Source organism: Limulus polyphemus, unplaced genomic scaffold, assembly GCF_000517525.1.
Source record: "Limulus polyphemus unplaced genomic scaffold, Limulus_polyphemus-2.1.2 Scaffold982, whole genome shotgun sequence".
NCBI classification, from domain to species: Eukaryota; Metazoa; Arthropoda; class Merostomata; order Xiphosura; family Limulidae; genus Limulus; species Limulus polyphemus.
Genome location: NW_013666592.1, coordinates 107,667 through 117,304, shown reverse-complemented (window position 1 = coordinate 117,304; position 9,638 = coordinate 107,667). Strand labels below are relative to the sequence as shown.

Below are 9,638 nucleotides of genomic sequence, written 5' to 3'. Positions count from 1 at the left end.
TCTTTTTTCTTGCCCTCGATTGCCGAGGAGAGTTAAGCCTGATTTTTTATTGATTATAGTAAAGCACTTAACAGTTTTTATTTAATTAAGTAATACACCAAAGAATATAGACTAATAAGATGCAAAAAAGTAGACAGATTCACTTACTTCTAAAAATGTTCCTGGTTTTCTAGCTTTGGGACAAAAGCCGTTACAAATTCATCCAAACTAGTCGTTAACTTTCCCACGGGAACAATGTTGCTACTCCGAGCGAAATTGACAGTTATCTGTTCAGAACACAACGCTATACAATACGCCATTTGATAGATGAAAACATTGACTTTCTATTCGTTATAGGTAATATATATTTAATAAAACGTAAGTGAGAACTATCAACAAATTGTGAAAGAGAGGATGTGGCAGGAGGGGTCTGATTTTCTATTGGATAGCTCTGTAACCAAACAAAATTGAAGGCTATATAAATTATGGTTTGTTCCAGCAATAATGATTTTATATAAAGTATTTTACGTTTAATTTCGTACATTTTCGAAGGGTGATGGTTAAAATAGGGATGATGACATGCTAAGACAAAATGTGTCACGTGCTTTGCAATAGTGGAAATTCAGGATTTTTTAATATTGTTACGACAGCGGAGATCACGTGACGCTAGTAACACTTCATGCACTTCTCGAACGTTCAAGTCTCTTCCTGACTTTTCGAGAGCTTACTAGATTCGGTATTCTTGTATATATAAGCCGTCACAAAGTGACGGCAACAATGTGTGTAATTGAACTGAGTATTGTTGAGTCGAGCACGTGAGACGTTCGTTGAGAATTATACCGTTTGTTATAGCGCGACTGTTGGAATTAAGTGTATCGCAAAGTTATATTCAGAAAGAATAAACCAGTTTTATTTAAGAAAGGACTTCTATCGGTAAAGTTTCTTCGGAAAGAATTTTTACGAAAAATTAACTAACGAACAGAGACGTAACAATATATTTCCTTGTAAAATTAAGACCTTAAAACTTCTGTACTATTAAAATATGGATTACTAGCTAAGATGTTATGCTATTCTAATTGATATAACATAAGCATAAAGTAGTTTTATAAAATTTTGAATGTAAGACACTAAACTTTGTGTCATGAGCAGTAAAGTGCATCCGGGCCGATAGGGTTATTTTGAACTACTGACCAGAGTGAAGGCACCTAGTCAGCAGCATCCTACCATCTACCACCCACGCTAAGGATTCACTGTCACTCTCATAATGCACCCATAGTGGGAAATATTTGTTCGTATCGCACCGATTCGAACCCGATTTGCCAGCTCAGAAATTCAGAGCTCCACTACAGAGCCAACTCACACCCCTTGTTTAATTATTAATAAAGGTGTTTTTTATCGAGTTTAATTTACTCAGTTAGGCATACAATTTCATTAAGCTTCCTGCAGTTTTGGTTTTGAACCTGACCCTTTTCGTTCAATTTTGCCCGAGCATACCATAAAAGAACAAATGTAGAAAATTTGCATTTGTGTATTTTTCTATGGCCACTAAAACATGGCGCGAGGGTGGTCTAGAGGTAAGGTGCCCGAACTGTGAACCTGAAGATTCATAATTCGTATCCCGTTGCTCCAAAATGCACTTCGCACTTTGGGGCTGTTGGTGGACTATAAGAGTGGCGGTCGAATCACACTATTCGATCAAACAAGAGGTGTCCAAGAGGAGATGATGGATGCTATTAATTAACTGTTTCCTCCTATAATACAAGCCTGCGAATTTAAACTTCACGAAACTTGTTTTGGTTTTGAAGACGGATTGTCCATAATTCAGCTACACATATTTCGAAAATAATATTAATTTTTTTACTATCACGTAAGGATTTTTTACAAATAGGGAAGAAAAAAGTGTTACTTAGATCAAATTATTATTTTGTTTACCACAATGAACATCTATACTATTACTCTGCTTGTTTGTATGTACGACCGTTACGCTTTCCGACCGAGAACCTGCTGCATAAGCATGCGTAGTTAGAATGTTCCCCCCCCCAAAAAAAAAAACCGCGCATGCGCATTATTCACTCGACAACAAACAGTCTGCCTGCGGCAAAGAGCTACAAAGCTCAATGATCAAGTCGCTACAATTGCTGTATGAAACAAGAAATGACAACAAAAGGGTAATGTAAATATACTTCACTAACCATTTTGTACAACGGAATATTAAAAAGTTATCAAAGTTTTAAAAAAGGTTTGAAGTTAGGTAGTAGAATAACATTATAAGTTTATTTATCGATAGTATTAAGTACAGAAAAGTTTAGTACTAACTAAACTAAAGTAAAAAAAAAAGTACACTGGTTACAGTGTTAATTTATCTCTTTATCGAACTTAGGCCTAACATAAGTTAAAGTTTTATAAAGTACGACCTATATACAAGTGGATTTACACATTTCATTGTCTACGATTGAAATTCGTTTGTATTGTGATAGAAATGTTATATTTAAAGAAGTACTGTTACGATAAAGATACTAATTTGGCCGGAAATGTTTTGCGGGTCTCTGTTAGTTTTTCATTATTATGCTTTTTAACAAAAATACAAACTGATGAAAAGAGAAGAACATTGATGTTAAACGAATATGCATCATCATTTATCCTGATTTTTTGTGTGAAAATGTTGTTGTTTGTTATTAAACACAAAACTACACAAAGGGCTATCTGTGCTCTGCCCACCACGGGTATCGAAACCTAGTAGTATAAGTCTGCAGACATACCGCTGCGCTTTTTGTGAAATATACGTCTTTTAGTCTCAAAACTATGTGGCGTGGTCTTTCTTTTTATGTGTTGTGTTATTACGTTTTGTGAAAAATCTGTATGTGATGGAGAAAAATGGATATCATTTTCGGATTCAGTGTACAGGAATTACTGTATAACGTAAGTATTTCAAGACAATAAAACCATCGCAGGCCTGTGTAATCTTTCAGTTCAAAATTACGGAGGGTGGTGCGCAGGTAACCCTATGTAGCTTTGCGCGAAAATTCTAAAACGAAAAATACTAGAATATATGAAGCTGTGACTTGTAGAATAAACCTGCCTTATAGGTATTCATCCACTCATTCATATGTATCTCGTTGTCTATCTTCATACGTTTCATGGTATATCATTTTAAAATGTGACTTGATATTCTTTGTTACTTATAGCGTAGTGATAGAATTTATTTATTTCTTTATCTTAAAAAAAAATACTCACAGCCTCGGAATGTAGATGTTTCGTATGATCTAAAATTGATTGGATTTTGTTTCCATGATTAGCTTCTAGCGATCATTATGGCTGATTTTTTTTTTCTGATTATTCAGCACCCGACATAATCTCACGCTCTGTCATCAAATTCTTCTCTATTTAGTTTCTTTATTATTTGTTTTATGTAAAAAAAATGAGTAAACTATAAAAAATCGTAATTTGAGTTTGTTATATTATTCGAAACTATAAAGTATAGGAATAAGATGCAACAAAAACATGTTTGTACTAATCTCGATGGATAATCATAAACCCCATTCCAAGTTCCTATTTTAGTGCAACAAAATCATTTCCTTATGAAAAGATCTATTGCAGTAAAAAAATGGAAGGTAACGATATTGCTAGTAACTAAAAGACCTGTGACTAGTTAAATTATCATCAAAATTTCCACTAGATTGTTGGAAAGATGTAACTGGATATCCACTGGATGTCAACCAAAAGTGAAAAAAAAATCCATTAGAACGAGAGTAGTTGGGTCCTTTGGTGTGACCAAGTACATGTCGTCTCGATAAATTGGCTTTCACAACTCAATTCCTTGCTTCTGTCATCTTCGACAAAAATGAAAAATCCTACTTATTCTTATTATTTGTTTTTAACCGATGAAATATATTTCAAGAAGGTTCCACATAACATTGAAATGTAAATAGATAAACGCACATAGATACAACGATACAGATATACATGCTAAGCACAAAAATAAGCCAAGAGACCGAGATTTAAAGCAATAAATTAATATGAACAAATAGAAAAATATTGATAAATTAAGAGGGGCAAATAAAAACACAGATGTTTAAATACGTTAATAATTGGACAAAATATAAACATACAGGTACATAAGTACACAAAGGAAATAGATAAATGACAATGTATATTTGCCTGTTTCATTGATAAACGCGAGGTACGTTATGTCCTACGTTTATACAGCCACAGAATAACTTAATTTCCAATAAACAGTTATAAAATAAGTCATAGCTATGAGTACTGGAATTATCACAATATAATGCATCTTTCTTCATGATCTTTCAGATTGTTTTATTTTGAAGTCAAAGATTGGAGAAAATAAAAAGCGAACTACAAATGGAAATTGAGGAATGGCACTTGAATTAAATTACCATATTAAGCAAAGATTCGCGCTTCATTCCTTAGAAGGAAATCTAATCAACATTATCAACTCCTGCTAGAGTCTGATAATACAGAACATTTCCGAGATCCTTTCAATTTGCCTTTTTTTTTTGTCATCACAGACACACGGACCGTTGTTGCTTCATCCATTATTCATGTCCCATTAGACATTGTCATTTCTTATTAAGCAAGCTCGTCGACAAGTTTTTTGTGCATGAAAAGTAGCTGCAGAGAAAACCAAGCGAGAGAGCGCGCGCACGAGAGAAAATGCGATATTGAAAGGCATGTCAAGCACAGTGACGTAGCTTGTAAGTAACGGAAGTACCGATTGGCCGTTAGGAAGCAAAATTTCTGTCTCTACTTGAATCCTTGTCTTTGAAGTACTTACACTGATCCACTTCTACCAAATTTCCGATAGGGACATGAACGACGTGCGTGTGGCTTCCGCGACATACACAGTAAAGGGAAAACTTCCAATATTTGACATCAGCCAACTATATTAGTCATGATTTGGTCCATAAGCAGCGTTACGATATTTATAGTTTTTCTGTACTGCTCAGGTAAGAAATATGTTTACTTATTCCGCTACTAAAAACTAGAAACGAGAATAATTAAAAAAACAACATATTATTCTGCTTGAACGGGTCCTAATGGGATTTTTGGTTTTATTTGTTTTGAATATCTGTATATGTATACTAGCTCAGTGGTATGCTTGAGGGCTTATAACACTGGAATCTGGGGCTCGATGCTAAAACAAAACAGTACAAAAAAACAGACTGTACATAGTACAATGATTGTGTAAATCAATGTAGAAATGCATTTTCTCGATGTATCTATTCATGAGCCCTTATTGAAAAAACAAATATGGAATATTTTTCATAATATATTAATTCATTAATATTTCTGAGGATAACAAAAATATATTTAGAATATCTATTTTGATTTATAGTTCCAAAAAAACAACAACAACAACAACAACAAAAAATGTTCTGAAAACGTGGCGGGAAGTGTGATAAAAGTAATTAACAAAATACTCTCTGAACCATTATGCCTCATTTTCTGCTTTTTTTTTACTAATTAGATATATGGTGTTTAATCATTATATTTATCAAAGTTTATTTAGTGTAGCTATTTTGATCTGTGTGGCTTCGTGTTTGTTAGCATACCTGAACATTTGTGTCTAATTATCTTTCTCCTTAACGCCACATGTAAACTTTAATAGTTATAAGGTGATCAAAACTGCATACGCATATGACAGGTATTATAGACCTTTTTATCAATTGCATTTAGGGTTTTAATATTGTATTATAGTTTCCCGTTAAGGTGGTAAGTGCCTAACTTGGTGAATTATAGTTCTTTAAGCCTAACAATTCTGACAAAAATCATGTTGAACTCTAGATTTTTAAAGCTTTACTGCTTCACCAGAAAAGGTGTTTTTCATCACAAAATTAAGTTTCTTATACCGAGTACAAGTATTACTTGAAGTAGACTTTTGGCTACCACTGAGCACAGTACAGAAGACGAATTATAGTATTGAACGAAAGGCCTCCTAAACAGCGTCTTGTGGCATTTCGTTTGTTTGTTTTAGTGCACAATAGTCTATTTGCGCTTTGTCCACTACAGGTAATCGAACCGCTGATTTGTAGCATTGTAAATCCGTAAACTCACCGCTGAACTGGAGGTCGTCTTGTGACAGAAAAAAGATAGGTTTTAAATGCTGATTTTACATACCTCTGATTTGTTCCCCTGCTGGGTCAGCAGTAAGTTTGAGGATTTACAACGTTCAAATCCGTGGTTCGATTTCCCACAGTTAACAGAACGCAGAAAATTCATTATGTAGCTTTATGACAGTGAAAATTCCTTTGATTTAAAACCTTCACAGAGCTCATTAAGAGGAATGTGAAGAAAAGAACATCTTCAAACCAACGTCTTAACATTGTTTTTTATTTGGTTTAGATATAATGTTAGATACAAAAATGTAAAACGAAAAAGTACGTATATAGGTTTTATCGACATTTTGCCATTTCTCAATTAATCTGTAATTAAATGCCAAGAAGTGATTAATTAAGGAAAGTAGATTACTATTATAATAATTTATGTTTTTAAAATAAATACGTATTAAGAACTCTCGAACTTTCTTGTGAGCAACAGTAATTCTTCCATTTAACCAAAACTGAAACAACATGACGTTTTACACAACATGATGTTTTAGATTTTCTGTTACTCCTTGCAGGAAAGTAGCAAAAAAGAAGTACCTTCATTTCTTCATAGTTATTTCTTTTTTAGTTTCCAAAATCTAAGTCGCATCATTTTATCTGTAATTTTGTTCATTTCCTGAAAGTAGCAATAGATGTATATCTGCTTCTTCGTAGTTTGTACTTTTTTTTCAGTTTATAACAACTAAATCGCTGATTCTTGTAATTAGATGCAATGTACTTAACTGATGTTAATTGCCTCTTCCGTGTTGGAGATAAGTGAAGATTTACGGGTTCCAAGAGTTTAAAGTCAACATAAATAAGTTACAGTCATTAAATGGCAATTTTACTTTTGAAATACTGACACACTAAGTTTAAAGAATCGTAGAATACCTAACTGTGAAGTAATGCTACGTGAACGAAATAGACACTTGTTCTTTATTACGTAAATAATCTTCGTAAATACAACAATAATAAAATGAATTTTTGGAACTTCATTAGTGTGATAAAAAATGTATAAGTATTCACCTAATTTACACTGAATTGAGACTCAATGTTGGACTTAAGGAAATTCTCTTGAACAACCACATTTGTTATGCTTAAGATGGTTAGTTTAACTGATGCACTTCCAAAGTTAAATGTTAGCATAGTTCAGAGACTGTGATAAACACTTTATAAACACAGATGAATTCGGCTACTAAACAATATCAACCCAGTATTATAGTATATAATAACTAACAACTGTTTTTGATTGACGTGCACATAAACAAAAAACACACACTAAAAATGTAATCACCAATAAGAAGGCAGAAAAGGACGCTGGAGGATTTCATCTAACTCCCTTGTTCACCGAAGGAAATGTTCGTATCAAGAAATGTTCTATTGTTTGTCGTAGGGCATGCTCAATTCATCTGTCCAGAACGTGCTATGGATGTTCTTTTCCAGTAGATGAATCGCATGAACCGGAACAGGAAATTAGGATTTCCAATATGGCGAAGAAGTCATTAACCGCCTTTTTTTTTTGTTCGAAGATGAGTTTGATGATGAAACAGGTGTTTGGATGATGATTTTTTACAATTTTATGAAGAATATAGTTGATATCCTTCAAACGTACTCGTTTAAAATTAGTTTCGTCCTTCTGTAACACTTCTAGAACAATTGTGCAGCCTAAACATGTGCATTGTGACAAAATATTTTAAACACGTACTGCATTGGCACGCTTTCTCTGCCATCTTGATGACGTCACTGTTACATAACATTTAAAGTGACTTTGAACACTTTGGTTACCATAAATGTGTAATTATCAAAAATATTTATAAATTTATTATCAACATATGAAACATACCGTCGTTCGTTAAACAAAACGAGGAAACGTTTGTCATAATGAGTCTTTTCCTATTTTTTTTCTTAAAAACAACGACAAGAAACGAATATTACATGCCATTTTATATTCATAACAACTAATTTGTGTGTGAGAATTTTTACGTACATATAGAATACGGAATGCAATAACCACGTGCTTTAATGTAATCTTGAGAAGAAATCTGTATCCAATGACTGCTAGAAGGTGAGATACAATGACGTCGACTTATTCTGTAAACTATTCTACTAACTGGTAAACTTTGGATGCTCATAAAGAGAAGCCCCAGTGGCACAGCGGTATGTCTGCGACTTACAACGCTAGAATCCTGGTTTCGATACTTGTGGTGGGCAGAGCACAGATAGCCCATTGTGTAGCTTTGTGCTTAATTACAAAACAAACAAACAATCTTAAAGAGAAAATAACATCATCAGAGTACTTCTTTCATGAAGGAATTAAGTTCAGGTCAGTGAACTACAAGTGATTTTATTTTTTCTAGCTTGATATTCTGTTACTAAAACAAAGTGCAGAATACTTCTTCTGGTTTACAGTAAAAATTAAAACAGTTTTTATTCTGTACTTTGAAATCCTAACTGATTAAAATTCCTCCTGTTTAGAAAAAAAAAGTGCAAAGTTGCTTGAAGAAGCTCGATATATAACTTTTGTTCTTAATTGTAATGGCTATGGTCTGAGTTCCAGATCAAAGCTCTGCAAACCAAGTATTAAATTCCTTGAATAGTGTTAACTATATTCAACAGAGTTGTATAAATCAACAATATCCTAAACTATTCTTTATTTAAACATTAAAATATAATAATAGGTTTTAAGTCAACGCTCAAGAATAAGATAAACTTAAGAGGAATTTCAGGTTTCCCTGTTAATTTCTTATTACAAAGAATACATACTGTATTTATTTAGAGGACTGCCATAATCACGCTTTAGAATTAATGGAGGACTTTTATAGTCACTGTTCAAAATCAAAGGAAGGGCCGTTATACCAATTGTTAAAAACCACAGAGAGGACTGCCATAATCATGGTTCAGAATCAAAGAGAGGGGGGGGGGAGGCTGTCTTAATAATAGTTTAGAATGTAAGGGAGGAATGTTATTATCATAGTTCAGGATCAAAGGGGACTGTCTTAATAATAGTTTAGAATCTAAGAGAGGAATGTTATTATCATAGTTCAGGATTAAAGGGGGACTGTCTTAATAATAGTTTAGAATCTAAGAGAGGAATGTTATTATCATAGTTCAGGATCAAAGGGGACTGTCTTAATAATAGTTTAGAATCTAAGGGAGAGCTGTTGTAATCATAATTCAGAATCAAAGGTGGACTGTCATAATCACAGTTTAGAGTGAAAGAAAGACCTGTAATAATCACAATTTACAATGAAAGGCAGGGAGGATTGACATAATTACAATTTAACATCATAGGGAGGGCTTTCATAATCACTGTTTAGAATGAAAAGGAGGGCTGTTATAATCACATTTTAGAAGAAACGGGAGAGCTGTCGTAACCGCAGCTTAGAACCATAGGAAGAGCTGTCATAACTGTAGTTTAGAGTGATATGGAGGGCTGTCGTAACCGCAGCTTAGAACCATAGGAAGAGCTGTCATAACTGTAGTTTAGAGTGATATGGAGGGCTGTCGCAACCGCAGCTTAGAACCATAGGAAGAGCTGTCATAACTGCAGTTTAGAGT

At 33.6% G+C, this 9,638-nt stretch overlaps 1 protein-coding gene across 2 annotated transcripts in view; it reads left to right on the top strand.

Annotated features, from left to right (window-relative positions):
- Positions 1-4,833: 4,833 nt before the first annotated feature.
- The window catches only part of LOC106461537 (Down syndrome cell adhesion molecule-like protein Dscam2), a 97,437-nt gene continuing 92,632 nt past the window's right edge, over positions 4,834-9,638 (top strand). For both annotated transcript variants that reach the window (XM_022388526.1, XM_022388527.1), the window contains exon 1: positions 4,834-4,943. In XM_022388526.1, the coding sequence (XP_022244234.1) occupies positions 4,889-4,943 (55 nt within the window). In that variant the 5' untranslated portion in view covers positions 4,834-4,888. The remainder of the gene's footprint in view (positions 4,944-9,638) is intronic.